Consider the following 16813-nt stretch of genomic DNA (forward strand, 5'->3'; position numbering starts at 1 on the left):
GGAACTTAACGGTGTTGCACCGAGAGCCAAATATGGGTGTCTAGGGAGCGTTTCCATTAATGCTGTGTTCAACTGTCAGGCCCTGCTCCTGATGTTTCTATAAGTGCACCACACTGCTCAGTGTGATACATTGTGAAGAGGAGGGGGGAGTCTCTTAACCGTTTCACTGATCCCTATTATATGCAAATGATTCTATGTGTTCATTGACCACTGCAGCCACAAGGGGGAGTTGTTCCGTTGAAATCCTGTGACTGTTGACTTGTAGAACCTGTGTGCTGGGTTTCCATCTACACACCTCCTGCAGTCAGTTGTTAAAATGGCTCATGTAAACAGTTACACTTAACTACTTAACTTTACTATGGCATTTTTTCAGTGGATTAATATGTGTAATTTTTTTTAAGGCGATTATCTCATGGTTTGGTGATGTTTGATATTCAGTGGAGCACAGCTTGTTTGATATGCTAGGAGTATAAAACAAATACAGATATTATTAGAAAACTGGTATTCTCATTTCTCCTGTATGTGGAGGTCTGTATGACCAAACAACCATCAGCCAATAAGGGACCAACGATTATTGTTGTGAAGGATCAGATTAAACCGAATATATATATTTATTTATATATATATATTTAATTGTATTTGTATATCGTTTGATATCCCCTGTATATTCCTTGTACAATATGCACTGAATATCCCTTTAGTCTACTAAACAGCCCATAATAGTTTCATTCTACCATTGGACGAGAACCTGGCGCCAGGTTGCCATACCCCTAGGTCCAAGTTCAATCTTGCCGCCCAACATGTCGTGGCAAGCCCCGGTTCCGCGCAGGAATATGTCGGGCGAAATACGAATGGTACTATTTGTTCATAGCGCATATATATATGACGCAAGTAAAGTAGAACTTTCTTTTAGTCCAGTTCTTTACCCTCCAACAGAGTGACAGACGCAAAGCCTCCCCACGACGCACGTGTGGTGTAGTAAGGCCTACTTGGCCCCAGAATAGGTGTAACTGAGGGGTACAATTCCCTGACTGTATTACTAGATATGATACTTACTACCACTACCTTTGTACTTAATATTCGGCCACCCAGTACTCGGCATAAATATATTATGATGAACACTGTCACGTAGATGAAACGGATCCAACACAAATGTACGAATTAGAAATAGGTCTTTATTTCTACACAGCGATGGTGTGTAGAGCAAGCACTTAATCAAATCAATCACATTTATGAATGGGAATTAGTATGCACTTTTATGGCAAGAGTATTCGTCGGTATATCAATAGAGAATGTCCAATCTCTGAAGGCGCAGGTGGTACATATACGACCTGGAATAGTTAAGGAATAACAGCAATGATACTTGAATGATTATAGACGGGATACACTAGGGGGGGTTAATCCGGTCGCTTGTAAGCCGACAGGAGTAGGAAGGGGGGGGGGGGTAGAATCCGGCTGCCTCATCCGGCCAAGGGTATCCCAGGTGAACCCACTGTAGTGCCGTTCAATGCGCCGGCGATCCTTGGACCACAGATGAAAGCAGGTGGACTCTTTGTGGGCCGGCGTCCTCCGGTCCACGGAGGAGAGACGTGAAGCGACCTCGTCTTGCAGAGCGTCTCCTCACCTTGCGTCCTCTCCAGGGGGGGGGGTTCCAACACACGGCAGTGTCGGGGGTCTTTATCCATGGAATAATCAACGTATACAAAGCATAATCCGTGCCTGGGAAGGCGGGCTGTCGTCGGTAGAATAATCCGGTATACAGGTCCACTCGCTCGTCGGCTCTGGGGCTCCTCGGGTGCAGCTTCACGTGGGGTCAACCACCCTGGATAAGCAGCCAGTTCTCTGCCCGAAACGATGGGGTACTGACTACGGTAGTATTCTCACCGTACGAAGCACTATATATTAACAGACTATTATTAGCTTAATAGACTACGTCCAACTCGACGATATAGTGCCAAATATGACTATTCAAATATTAATATACACAATGTCTCAATACCGATGGTAGGCGAACTTGGCCTTACTCCCACACGTGGCGTCGCGGGGAGGCTTTACGTCTGTGACTCTATTGGAGGGTAAGAAAACTGGACTGAAAAGGAAGTCCTACTTTAGTAGCGCAGTATATATACGCACTATGAACAAATAGTCCCATTAGTGGTGCGGTAGCCAGATTCCTACGCGGAACTAGGACTTGTTCGTACATGTTGAGCGGTACGTTTGAACTGGGTCTGGGGGGTATGGCAGCCTGGCACCAAGGTCTCGACCAATAGTAGAATGGAGACTATTATGGGATGTTCAGTAGGCTAGAATGGATATTCAATGCATATTGTACAAGGAATATACAAGGGATATCAAGGAATATTAGAGAATATACAAATACAATTAAATATATATATATAAATAAATATATATATTCGGTTTAATCTGGCCCTTCACAACAGCCACCCCCTGATTGGTCCCAGACCTAATCAGTTAAGCAGAGACAGATTAATCGCGTTGTCTATTTACACATAAGGGTTTGCTGTAGGGGTCAGTCAACTTCACAAAGTCATATGGTTATAGGGTCATGGTCATCATCGATTGTGTCTGGGAGTCGGGGCAGTTCTATGAGCCTCGCCACGGGACGGGTGTAAGTGCGACCCTGGACAAGCACTTCAGCTGCTCGGACCTTGCCGTCGGCACCGGTGATCACTTTGCTTACGCGGCCGGCCGGCCACATAGCTCTGGGCAGTGATTGATCAATAATCATGACGACTGTTCCTTCTGTCAAATTGTCTCTCTCCTTTACCCACTTCTGGCGGGTCTGTAGAGACGGTAGGTAGTGCAGTAGGAAACTGCTCCAAAACTTGTCGGCTAATACTTGGCTGTACCTCCACATTCGTCGGCCGTTCGCTTCTTCAGGCCGGTACATTGTCTGGGGTAACGCGGGATCTAGCCGCCCCATCAGGAGTGTGTTGGGGGTAACTGGGTCGATATCCGCCACATCGCTGGAGACGTAGCCGAGGGGCTTAGAGTTCAATACTCCCTCAATCTCCGTGAGGACTGTCATTAGGACTTCTTCCGCCACAGTCTGGGCCCCAAGTACGGCGTACAGGGCTGTCTTTATGGAACGCACTTCCCGTTCCCAAGTACCACCGAAGTGGGGTGCGTTTGGGGGGTTGAATTGGAAATCAACCTGTGCTGGAGCGAGGTGGGTCTTAAGTTCTGGGCCCATAGCTTGGAAGCTCTCTCTCAGCTCTCTTTCGCCGCCTTTGAAGTTTGTCCCAAGATCGGACAATAGGGTAGACGGTCTTCCTTTCCGTGATGTGAATCTACGGAAGGCCATAAGGAATGAGTCTGTGCTCATGGTCGGGAGAAGCTCAATGTGTATCGCTCTGGTGGTCATGCATTTGAATACAATACCCCACCGCTTCTCGGTTCCTCTTCCTTTCTTTATGTGCAGCGGGCCAAAGCAGTCCATACCCGTTGAGTGGAATGGCTTGTCACCGATTCGGAGGCGACATGGAGGAAGGTCAGCCATCCTTGGTATGCTGGGCTGCGCGCGCCACTTGCGGCAGTCTAGACATGTTCGCTGGAAGTGTCGTACCGCCTCTCTTCCTTGTAGGATCCAGTAACGACGTCTGATTTCCGCGAAGACTCTTTCTGCTCCTGCGTGATGTACATCCTCATCGTATTTCTTTATAATCAGCTCTGTGACCTTGTGTCGGCTGTTCAATACGATCGGGTATTTAATGTCATCCGGGAGATTGGGGGCTCTGCGTAGGCGACCACCCACTCTGATGAGGGTATGAGCGTCGCTCTCGGGGGCCAGATGAATTAATCTGCTGTCGGATGGGACGGGCTTTCCTCCCTGTAGACAGGCCAATTCATCGGGGAACGAGTCTCTCTGGGCTCGCTGCAGTAGAAGCAATTCTGCTTCCTCGTAGTTAGCTGCTGACATATCAGCGGGGGACTTGCACTCCGGGTGGTACCGCAGGAATGTTCTTTGTTGTGCACTCTCTATGGACGTGCAATCGTCTATGTTAGGGTCTGCGGAGATAACAGTGCTCAATCCACAGAACACAGGCTTCTTATTCTCAGCCTCCTCCTGACTGGCTTCCCTCGGGATAGGCGTGGGCCACTCTCCTTCCGGGAGCTTTAGGAATGCTGGGCCGTCACTGTAGACATTGCGACGGGTGAGGTCATCCAGGGGCATCCCCCGGGTGATGACGTCAGCTGGGTTCTGTTTTGTATCAACGTAGCGCCACTCTGTTTCTCCGGTTAACTCTTCGGTTAAGTCTTGAATCTCGGTGACTCTGACTCCCACGAAGACTTTGTACTTGCATGAGTCCGATTTGATCCAGGCGAGTACTGTCGTGGAATCTGACCACAGGATTGTTCTAGACACCGGTATGGTGAGCTCACGTTGGATGAGCGTGGCTAGGTGCGCTCCGGCTAGGGCTGCGCAGAGCTCTAGGCGTGGGATAGATTGTTGCTTGCGTGGGGCTATTCTCGAGCGGGCAAGGACAAATGCTGTGTAGATCTCTCCCCCCCTTTCTTGGGCCCGCAAGTAGGCTACTGATCCGTATGCGACCTCTGAGGCGTCACTGAAGACGTGTAAGTCCATTTTACATGTCTCTGGCCTCACCGTGGGTGGGAAGTAGCTTCGGCGCATATTAACGCCTGGGAGTGAGTGGAGCTCCATCTCCCACTCTCTCCAGGTGGATGCAAGGTGTGCGGGAATGGGGTCGTCCCAGCCCTGGTCCTTGTCCCACAATGCTCGTACAATCATTTTTGCCCTGGTGGTGTACGGTAGAATACATCCTAGCGGGTCATATTGTCGGGCGAGTGTTGTGTACACACTCCGTCTGGTGGTCGGCGCCGCCGCCGGCCTTCCCTGCTCCGTAGTCAGGGGCTTGTGTCTGTAGTGAAGCGAATCTGTTTTGAATCGCCACACCAATCCCAGGGTCATCTCCTGGGCTTCTCCCGGGATTGTAGCCATCCAGGTCTCGCTGCTGGCTGCCTTGTCCTCGGAGGAGAGGCTGCGCAGTACTTGCGGATCGCTGCTGGCCCACTGCCTGAGATCAAAGCCGCCTTTGATCAATGAGGCGCGGAGTTTAATCAGGAGAGCCTCGGCTTCTTCCTGGGTTGAAAGGCTTTGTAGACAGTTGTCTACGTAGAAGCTGTTCTTTACGCTGTGTCGGACCTCTTCGTCCGCTGCTGGGTCCTCTGCTACATGTTTCTGTAGTGCAAATGTAGCACAGCAGGGGCTGCACGTCGTTCCGAAGGGGAGGACTTCCCATTGGTAGATGGCTGGGTGCTCATCTCCTGGCTTCTCTCTCCATAGGAACCGTAACAGGGGCTTGTCCTCCTCTACTAATCTCACCTGCAGGAACATTCCTTTAATGTCCCCGCTGATGGCCACCTTTTCCTGGCGGAAGCGGAGTAGAACGCCGAGTAGGGAGGGGCCGAGTGTGGGACCGGGCAGTAACTCTTTATTCAGATTTTGGGATCCGATCTGGTAGCTGCAGTTAAATACTATGCGGTCTTTACCGTTGTGATGGACCTTGTGGTGAGGCACGTACCACGATTCAGTGGTCTGGTCAGCCTCTTTAATGTCCATCTTTGTGACGTGTCCCGCTGTGATGAGCTTCTCAATCTCAGCGCGGTATACACTCTCTTGGGCGGGGTTCTTGGCTAAGCGCCGCTCCGTGTTCAGCAGGTACCGTTCTGTGGCGTCTGTCTTGGCGTGGAAAGTAGGCATTCCTTCTCGCCGCAGGAGTGGCATGGCGTATCTCAACACGCCGTTGACCGGGACTCTCTTGGTCCCTGTCTCGAGGAGGTGAATGGCGTAAATGTCATCTTTAGAGCGAATGTCTTTCTTTCCGTTCTTAAAGGGCATTTGTTCCAAGGTCCATAGCCGCTCTACGTGTTGCAGGAGTGCGGTTTCTCCCTCTGTGACTCGGGAGTGGAGACATCTAGTGGCTGTACTTCGGTTGAGAGATTTGGCGAGCGGGCCTTGGAGAGTCCATCCCAAACGGGTCTCGACTGCTGCAGGACAGCCTCGGGGTCCGGTATGAACCCGGTCTATCGGGACAATGAGGTCTGCATGGTCGGAGCCTATCAACAGGGTCGGCATAGCATTGTCTATGAGCGGGATCGGTAACTTGCGCAGATGTGCATATTTCTCCATCAGCTTGGCGACGGGGTATGTGTATAGTCCTATTTCTTGGCTGGTGAAAGCGTCTGTAATCTGGTACCGTCGCTCAGGCTGGCCGCTTGCTGCGATAGAGAATGAGACATTCTCGCCCTTTATCGTCTTCAAATCTCGTCTTATTGTCCGAATTGTCATTTGGGTTTCGCTTCCCCGCAGCCCTAGCTGGGCCGCAGCGGAGGCGAGCAGAAGGGTCTTCTCTGACCCGTCATCGAGGACGGCGTAGGTGTCCAGGACTTTATTCTGGTAGCTTAGTGTCACACGCACTACTTTTAGGAGTACTCGGGCTCCACTGCTGCTGGCGGGATCGATGTACATGACGCTCGCTTTGCTGCTGGCTGGTGCGGGTGAAGGGCGCCGTCTGTTACTGTCGTGAAGTATGTCCAGATGGGCTCCATCGCACTTGGTGCACCTTTTCTTTAAGCGGCATTCGGCTGCGCGCGCACAGCGAAAACAGCGCTTGTTGGACTTTATCCATTGACTTGCTTCCTCCGCGTTCAGCTTGGGGAAGGAGTCACATTGCGCTAGCCAGTGTTCTTTCTCACAGTAGGGGCACACTATCTTCCTGGTCTCCGTTCTGGAGGGGGTACTGTGGCTCCTGCTGCTCGGTACTGACTCCGATTGGTGCATCACAGTCACCGATCTTCTTCCATCGTTTAGTCATCTGGTTCCTTCTCTGGAGCCAGGGGTGCTCCGTCCGAATGTATCTAGCCGTAGGCTGCTGACTTCTCTCGCCAGGAAGTCCGCTAGATCGAGGAGGTTCGGTTCGGGGCCATTCGGGTCTCGGTGGTCTCTCTGTCGCCTAAAACGCTCCTGTCGAGCGGGCGGCAGCTTCTCCAAGATCCTTTCCACATTTGAGTTGGCGTAAAGTTCATGCCTCCCCTTCTCTCTCTGCGCTCCCAACATCCCTACCAGGGACTGCACTCTGATGGACAGGTCGTCCAGTGCTCGATTGTCTATTGCTGGGGGTAAGTGGTCGATGTGTCGGATCTCCTGGATCACGTAATCCCATATGCGCCCATACCTCTGGTCCAATGCTACCAGCGCTGCTGTGTATGGGGTGGTGGAAGTCGCGTAGGCGAGCGCTATATTATGTGCGCGGGGTACCTTTAAGTGCTTCAGTAGGATGGCGTATTTATGGCGTTCATCCAATACATCCGCCAACATGGTCTCCAGACACATGCAGAGTTCTGTATACTGGGCCCGGTTCTCTTGGGTGAAGTCGGGTACCATAGGCGTGCCAATGTATGACGCTGACTGTGGATACATCGGCGAGCGTTGGGGGAGAGGCCTCCTAGGCGAGTCTCCTCCCGCTCCTTGGTATGGGCTGGTACCGGCAGTGTACCATGGCCCGCTTGTCCAGGTGCTGTTCCTCGGTGCGGGTCGTGCGTCGTGCTCACCCGGGTATAGAGTCGGGGGTCTGTAGCGCAGCTCCGCGGGAGTATAGCCTGGGCTGTACCGGACCTCCTGGTCCGGTAGAGTACTGTGCTGTCGTCGGGCGTGGTTCTCCTCCTCTTCCTCTTCGTCTTCAGTTAGGTCATCCAGTGCTTGTAGTCTCTGGTTTAGCTTCTCCACAGGATATGCTGCTCCTTCCCGGTTGCTAGGTCTCGCTTGGACCGGTGGGGGGAGGTGGTCTGTGGGGGGTATAGACCTCGTCTGTTGGTCAAGTTCAGGGTTGTTTACTCGGCTAGGGGATGCCGCCCTGGAGGTGTGTCTAGACGAGTTCCTGGAGCCTCTGGCGGAGGGAGAGGGTGTTGTCCGTCTGATCAGCTGTTCTATTAGTTGCGCTTGCTGTCTGTCGCGCTCTGCGTCCCGTAGAGCACCAGCAGCTGCTCGCTGGCTGTCTGCTCGGTCTCGGGCCACATTCTCTTCTCTCTGAATGCGTCTTATTTCTAGACGTATATGCTCTTCTTCGCTCCGCTGCTGGATCTGCAGTCGGTCGCGTTCAGCAGCGGCGTTCAGGCTGATGAGGAAGGCCTGCTGTAGGGTCCTCTCTGCCTCGCTGGGAGAAGGCGGTTGTATAGGGGAGCCTTCCCTCGGGGTACTCCCTGCGGAGCCTTGGAGCTCTATCTCCACGGTGCTCTCCCCGTCTTCTTCCGTGCCGAGTTCTGTCTCGGTAGCGTTGTATTCCTCCCGGGACTCATCGGGGACTACTTCTTCAGTACTGGCGGGGTGTGAAGTCATGTCTGGTTCCCACTGGTCCCCACCGTGAACTTGGTCAGTTACATTAGAACCCGTAGGGGCCTCTATGGTCGGGGTAGTCTGGGCGTTGGGGTTAGACATACTTTTACTTTCTAGTTTTACCGCGTTTACTGTTAGTAGAAGACTAGGTTGTTGACTGACAGCGTAAGCCTCTAAGTACTGAGGGAGCCGTCGTTCGCGCTGCGGGCGTTGGTTAGGAGGATCGTTTCGTGGAGTGTTCATCATAGGCCATTTCAATATTAATAACACTATATTAATATTACACTAATTACCCTCCGGCTCGAAGGACCAATTGTAACTGAGGGGTACAATTCCCTGACTGTATTACTAGATATGATACTTACTACCACTACCTTTGTACTTAATATTCGGCCACCCAGTACTCGGCATAAATATATTATGATGAACACTGTCACGTAGATGAAACGGATCCAACACAAATGTACGAATTAGAAATAGGTCTTTATTTCTACACAGCGATGGTGTGTAGAGCAAGCACTTAATCAAATCAATCACATTTATGAATGGGAATTAGTATGCACTTTTATGGCAAGAGTATTCGTCGGTATATCAATAGAGAATGTCCAATCTCTGAAGGCGCAGGTGGTACATATACGACCTGAAATAGTTAAGGAATAACAGCAATGATACTTGAATGATTATAGACGGGATACACTAGGGGGGGTTAATCCGGTCGCTTGTAAGCCGACAGGAGTAGGAAGGGGGGGGGGGTAGAATCCGGCTGCCTCATCCGGCCAAGGGTATCCCAGGTGAACCCACTGTAGTGCCGTTCAATGCGCCGGCGATCCTTGGACCACAGATGAAAGCAGGTGGACTCTTTGTGGGCCGGCGTCCTCCGGTCCACGGAGGAGAGACGTGAAGCGACCTCGTCTTGCAGAGCGTCTCCTCACCTTGCGTCCTCTCCAGGGGGGGGGGTTCCAACACACGGCAGTGTCGGGGGTCTTTATCCATGGAATAATCAACGTATACAAAGCATAATCCGTGCCTGGGAAGGCGGGCTGTCGTCGGTAGAATAATCCGGTATACAGGTCCACTCGCTCGTCGGCTCTGGGGCTCCTCGGGTGCAGCTTCACGTGGGGTCAACCACCCTGGATAAGCAGCCAGTTCTCTGCCCGAAACGATGGGGTACTGACTACGGTAGTATTCTCACCGTACGAAGCACTATATATTAACAGACTATTATTAGCTTAATAGACTACGTCCAACTCGACGATATAGTGCCAAATATGACTATTCAAATATTAATATACACGATGTCTCAATACCGATGGTAGGCGAACTTGGCCTTACTCCCACACGTGGCGTCGCGGGGAGGCTTTACGTCTGTGACTCTATTGGAGGGTAAGAAAACTGGACTGAAAAGGAAGTCCTACTTTAGTAGCGCAGTATATATACGCACTATGAACAAATAGTCCCATTAGTGGTGCGGTAGCCAGATTCCTACGCGGAACTAGGACTTGTTCGTACATGTTGAGCGGTACGTTTGAACTGGGTCTGGGGGGTATGGCAGCCTGGCACCAAGGTCTCGACCAATAGTAGAATGGAGACTATTATGGGATGTTCAGTAGGCTAGAATGGATATTCAATGCATATTGTACAAGGAATATACAAGGGATATCAAGGAATATTAGAGAATATACAAATACAATTAAATATATATATATAAATAAATATATATATTCGGTTTAATCTGGCCCTTCACAACAATAGGCATTGAGATATCGTGTAGATTAATAGTTGAATAGTCATAGTTTGGCACTATACCGTCGAGTTGGACGTATTCTATTAAGCTAATAATAGTCTATTTATGTATGGTGCATCGTTCGGTTAGAGTTCTAAAGTTATCAGTACCCCCATCGTTCCTGACGTTATCTGGACGCTTAACCAGGCTGGGCAGACCCCTAGTGGTGCTTGCATCCGAGGAGCTCCGGGCCAGGGCGACTGGACCTGTATATTGGATTACTCTACCCGGACGACGGCGAGCCTTCCACGGCTTGGATTATGCTTTGGGTGCTTTGATTATTCCATGGATAAAGGCCAACACTGCGGAGTGTTGGAACTACCCCCCGGAGAGGACTCCAGGTGAGACGGCGCTCTACACCAGTGAGGTCGCCTCACGTCTCTCCGTTGTGGACCGGCAGCTACCGTCCACAGAGGGTCCAGCTGTATTCGTCTGCGGACCGAGGTTCTGTGGGCACCGTGTTCAAGACTTTGAATTCTCCCAAGAAACCGTCGGCCAGATGGGATACCGCCAGCGGCTTCTCTAACCCCCCCCCTCCTACTGTCTTACAACCAGCGGGACCCCCCCCCCCCCCTTAGTGTATCCAGCTATAATCATTTAAGTACCATCGCTATCGTTTCCTAAATATTCCAGGTTGTATACTTACTCCCTGCGTAACCAGAGATTGGACATTCAATGTTGATTTACCTACGAATACTCATTTGCCATAAAAGTGCATATTTCAAATCATAAATGTAATTAAGTGAACGTTGTATATACCTTTTGCTATATTAAACCTTCGATTTGGTACATTTGTGTGGATTCGTTTCATCAGGTGGGAAAGTGTTCATCATACTTATATCATGTACTGGATGGCCAGAAGTTAAAGTACAAGAGGTAGTGGTATTAAATACCATATCTAACAATACAGTCAGGGAATTGTACCCCTCAGTTACAATTATGATTTAATGTCTTAAGTCTTTAATGTCTTTATGTCTTAAGATGTTTTGGGGAGAATCCCAGCCCTTATGACAGTAAGGAATGATGTTGACACACAGGGAATACGTCAAAAGTGAAGGTCTTTTTTTAATCCACTCTATGTTTTCAGGAGCTTTTCCCTGCCAACAAGCAAAATGTGGAGCACTTCACCAAGTACTTCAACGAGGCCGGGCTGAAGGAGCTGTCTGACTTCCTGCGCACGCAGCAGTCCCTGGGCACCCGCAAGGAGCTGCAGAAAGAGCTGCAGGAGCGCCTGTCTCAGGAATGTCCCATACGGGAGGTAGCCTACTGTAAATGTCTCAGGAATGTCCCATACGGGAGGTAGCGTACTGAAAATGTCTCAGGAATGTCCCATACGGGAGGTAGCCTACTGTAAATGTCTCAGGAATGTCCCATACGGGAGGTAGCCTACTGTAAATGTCTCAGGAATGTCCCATACGAGAGGTAGCCTACTGTAAATGTCTCAGGAATGTCCCATACGAGAGGTAGCCTACTGTAAATGTCTCAGGAATGTCCCATACGAGAGGTAGCCTACTGTAAATGTCTCAGGAATGTCCCATACGGGAGGTAGCCTACTGTAAATGTCTCAGGAATGTCCCATACGGGAGGTAGCCTACTGAAAATGTCTCAGGAATGTCCCATACGAGAGGTAGCCTACTGTAAATGTCTCAGGAATGTCCCATACGAGAGGTAGCCTACTGTAAATGTCTCAGGAATGTCCCATACGAGAGGTAGCGTACTGAAAATGTCTCAGGAATGTCCCATACGAGAGGTAGCGTACTGTAAATGTCTCAGGAATGTCCCATACGAGAGGTAGCCTACTGAAAATGTCTCAGGAATGTCCCATACGGGAGGTAGCCTACTGTAAATGTCTCAGGAATGTCCCATACGGGAGGTAGCCTACTGTAAATGTCTCAGGAATGTCCCATACGGGAGGTAGCGTACTGAAAATGTCTCAGGAATGTCCCATACGGGAGGTAGCGTACTGAAAATGTCTCAGGAATGTCCCATACGAGATGTAGCGTACTGAAAATGTCTCAGGAATGTCCCATACGAGAGGTAGCGTACTGAAAATGTCTCAGGAATGTCCCATACGGGAGGTAGCCTACTGTAAATGTCTCAGGAATGTCCCATACGAGAGGTAGCCTACTGTAAATGTCTCAGGAATGTCCCATACGAGAGGTAGCCTACTGTAAATGTCTCAGGAATGTCCCATACGAGGGGTAGCGTACTGTAAATGTCTCAGGAATGTCCCATACGAGAGGTAGCCTACTGTAAATGTCTCAGGAATGTCCCATACGAGAGGTAGCGTACTGTAAATGTCTCAGGAATGTCCCATACGGGAGGTAGCCTACTGAAAATGTCTCAGGAATGTCCCATACGAGAGGTAGCCTACTGTAAATGTCTCAGGAATGTCCCATACGAGAGGTAGCCTACTGTAAATGTCTCAGGAATGTCCCATACGAGAGGTAGCGTACTGTAAATGTCTCAGGAATGTCCCATACGGGAGGTAGCCTACTGTAAATGTCTCAGGAATGTCCCATATGGGAGGTAGCGTACTGTAAATGTCTCAGGAATGTCCCATACGGGAGGTAGCCTACTGTAAATGTCTCAGGAATGTCCCATACGAGAGGTAGCGTACTGAAAATGTCTCAGGAATGTCCCATACGAGAGGTAGCCTACTGAAAATGTCTCAGGAATGTCCCATACGGGAGGTAGCCTACTGTAAATGTCTCAGGAATGTCCCATACGGGAGGTAGCCTACTGTAAATGTCTCAGGAATGTCCCATACGGGAGGTAGCGTACTGAAAATGTCTCAGGAATGTCCCATACGGGAGGTAGCGTACTGAAAATGTCTCAGGAATGTCCCATACGAGATGTAGCGTACTGAAAATGTCTCAGGAATGTCCCATACGAGAGGTAGCGTACTGAAAATGTCTCAGGAATGTCCCATACGGGAGGTAGCCTACTGTAAATGTCTCAGGAATGTCCCATACGAGAGGTAGCCTACTGTAAATGTCTCAGGAATGTCCCATACGAGAGGTAGCGTACTGTAAATGTCTCAGGAATGTCCCATACGAGAGGTAGCCTACTATAAATGTCTCAGGAATGTCCCATACGAGAGGTAGCCTACTGTAAATGTCTCAGGAATGTCCCATACGAGGGGTAGCGTACTGTAAATGTCTCAGGAATGTCCCATACGAGAGGTAGCCTACTGTAAATGTCTCAGGAATGTCCCATACGAGAGGTAGCGTACTGTAAATGTCTCAGGAATGTCCCATACGGGAGGTAGCCTACTGAAAATGTCTCAGGAATGTCCCATACGAGAGGTAGCCTACTGTAAATGTCTCAGGAATGTCCCATACGAGAGGTAGCCTACTGTAAATGTCTCAGGAATGTCCCATACGAGAGGTAGCGTACTGTAAATGTCTCAGGAATGTCCCATACGGGAGGTAGCCTACTGTAAATGTCTCAGGAATGTCCCATATGGGAGGTAGCGTACTGTAAATGTCTCAGGAATGTCCCATACGGGAGGTAGCCTACTGTAAATGTCTCAGGAATGTCCCATACGAGAGGTAGCCTACTGAAAATGTCTCAGGAATGTCCCATACGGGAGGTAGCCTACTGTAAATGTCTCAGGAATGTCCCATACGGGAGGTAGCGTACTGTAAATGTCTCAGGAATGTCCCATACGGGAGGTAGCCTACTGTAAATGTCTCAGGAATGTCCCATACGAGAGGTAGCCTACTGAAAATGTCTCAGGAATGTCCCATACGGGAGGTAGCCTACTGTAAATGTCTCAGGAATGTCCCATACGGGAGGTAGCGTACTGTAAATGTCTCAGGAATGTCCCATACGAGAGGTAGTGTACTGTAAATGTCTCAGGAATGTCCCATACGAGAGGTAGCGTACTGTAAATGTCTCAGGAATGTCCCATACGAGAGGTAGTGTACTGAAAATGTCTCAGGAATGTCCCATACGAGAGGTAGCGTACTGAATTTTTTCTTTTTTTTCTTTTTTTTCTTTTTTTTTAAACGCTATTTGGAACAAAATTGTTACCTGAATATTATTTTTGGAAAAATACAAGTGCTGCCCTCTTTTAGTCAATTAGTAGAATAATTGGTTGTTAGTCAAATTAAGACTTAATCAATTAAGTTTGAATTGATTCGTAATTTTTCATGGGGTAGTTTTTTTAACAAGTTATTCTCTGTAAAATGATAAAAACCCATTCCTGACATCACAATGACATCCAATGCATTGCTCTTTAATAAGCGTCCATAAATCAACAAAAGATATTGAATATTTATCGATTTATGGACTACTATGATTAGTTGACAAATATCCTATGCCCATCAGTGGACTAGGAATAATAATAATAATAATAATAATAATAATAATAATAATAATAATAATAATAATAATAATAATAATAATAATAATAATAATAATAATAATAATAATAATAATAATAATAATAATAATAATAATAATAATAATAATAATAATAATAATAATAATAATAATAATAATAATAATAATAATAATAATAATAATAATAATAATAATAATAATTTCTTAAATTTATATAGCACCTTTCAGGAAACCGAAGGCGCTTAATGTCTTTAGTCACTGACACCTCTAGTAATTGTGTTACTTCTTTTTTAGTAAAGATCTTTATATTGGCCACTAACTGCAATAATATTCAATTGACCTATCAATTGACCCCCGCCCTCTTTTCTTGATCCTCCAATCACAACTGTTGGAAACTTTGTTTGTCCGTGGGAAACAACAGTTGTGATTGGATGATCAAGAAAAGAGGGTGGGGTTTGAGATAGGTCAATGGTGACTCCTGATTTGGCTCAATCATCTGCCCCGCCCCCCCTGTGCCTCAGATGGTGATGTATGTGAAGGAGGAGATGAAGAGGAGCGATCTGCAGGAGCAGGCTGTGATTGGCCTGCTGTGGACCTGCCTGATGAACGCCGTGGAGTGGAACAAGAAGGAGGAGCTGGTGACGGAGCAGGCACTCAAACACCTCAAGGTAGGTGATAGTGACACTGGTGCTTTTTTTTGTGCTTTTCATATGCATTCTAAGCCCTTGCATATTCTCTCTTTCCTTCTCTCTCTCTCTCTCTCTCTCTCTCTCTCTCTCTCTCTCCCTCTTCAACTCTCTCTCTGTTTCTCTCTCTCTTTCTTTCTCTCTGTCTCTCTCTCTTCTCTCTCTCTCTCTCTCTCTCTCTCTCTCTCTCTCTCTCTCTCTCTCTCTCTCTCTGTTTCTCTCTCTCTCTGTTTCTCTCTCTCTCTCTCTCTCTCCCCAGCACTACTCTCCTTTCTTGGCAATGTTTACCACACAGGGCCAGTCAGAGCTGGTGCTGCTGATGAAGATTCAGGAGTACTGCTACGACAACATCCACTTCATGAAGTCCTTCTCCAAGATCGTGGTGCTCTTCTACAAAGGTTCGCATTGCACATACATTTAGATAGAAATAACAATGTCAGTAAATCACCTGAGGAGTTACTGCTTCACTTACATACAGTAGGTATACAAAATAAATAACTAACAGCTGGAGAACTTGAAAAGTGTTAGGACTGTTTAACTCTTACTGTAATACTGAACACTGCATAGACTCTGGTGCAGTGGACTACTACGTTATGTACCATGTATATTATTATCACTATTATTACTGACTGATTGAATCCTACCATTCCACTAGTATTACCATGTTCTACTATTAATACTATTGTAATTATTATAATAATATTATAATAACTATAATAATATAATAATTTGCAACACGACATTTTTTTAAAGCCTTCACCTGTTCCCCCCCACAGGGTCGGTACCGACCCCTTTTGACATTATGATCATATAGGCATATTTTTATGAATGATGAAAATAATTAGCTATTTTAAAATCAACCGTTTTCAAGTATTAACATCACTACTATGTCACAAAAGCATGTAGAATGTAAAACGTTAGGTTGGCAATAGGTTAGCAATAGGTTAAAAGTGTCCTTATAGACTTCCGGTATGAGAGCGGAAGGGTAGCACGCATGCGGTGAGGCTCCTGGTCAAAAGAGTGAAAAACGGAGAAATAAAGACCCGAAAAGTGACGAAAAGTGATTAAAAATGAAGATGCAAACGAGAAGGAAGGAGGAGAAAACAATTATGAAGGAAAGAGAAATGGAGGACTCACAGGAAGAGGAGAGTTCGATGGAGCAGAACCCCCGAGGCGAGACCGAGAAGGGGCAGGCGGAGGAAGGGGGAGTTTCGGCTGAGACGGACAAGGGAATGCCAGGATGGGCCGTGCTCATGCAGGCCGGGATATTGGCGACCATAAAATTGAACTCGGACACGATGCAGGCGACCATAAAACTGAACTCGGACACGATAAGAAATGATATTGGGAAGTTACGGGAGGAATTGAGGAAGGAACAGGAGGACTTCAGAGGTGAAATGAATACAGAACTCAAAAGGGTGGATGAGAAGATGGCGGAACAGGACAGAAACGTAACAGAGGTACAGACTAGAACGGCGCAAACGGAGGAATGGAACACAGAGATACACGAGGTGTTAACGTGTGCGATTCAAAAACAAGAACAGATGGAGACAAAGATATCGGACATGGAGGGGAGGTCACGGAGAAATAACATAAGAATATGGGGATTGAAAGCAGGAG

At 48.0% G+C, this 16813-nt stretch overlaps 1 protein-coding gene across 3 annotated transcripts in view; it reads left to right on the forward strand.

Annotated features, from left to right (window-relative positions):
• bzw2 (basic leucine zipper and W2 domains 2) overlaps positions 1-16813 on the forward strand; it is an 81163-nt gene that overhangs the window by 51162 nt on the left and 13188 nt on the right. For all 3 annotated transcript variants that reach the window (XM_084311765.1, XM_084311766.1, XM_084311767.1), the window contains 3 exons: positions 11245-11415; positions 15029-15175; positions 15453-15591. In XM_084311765.1, the coding sequence (XP_084167891.1) occupies positions 11245-11415; positions 15029-15175; positions 15453-15591 (457 nt within the window). The remainder of the gene's footprint in view (positions 1-11244; positions 11416-15028; positions 15176-15452; positions 15592-16813) is intronic.

This window comes from Notolepis coatsorum (genome assembly GCF_963971535.1).
Source record: "Notolepis coatsorum genome assembly, chromosome: 4".
Classification (NCBI taxonomy): Eukaryota; Metazoa; Chordata; class Actinopteri; order Aulopiformes; family Paralepididae; genus Notolepis; species Notolepis coatsorum.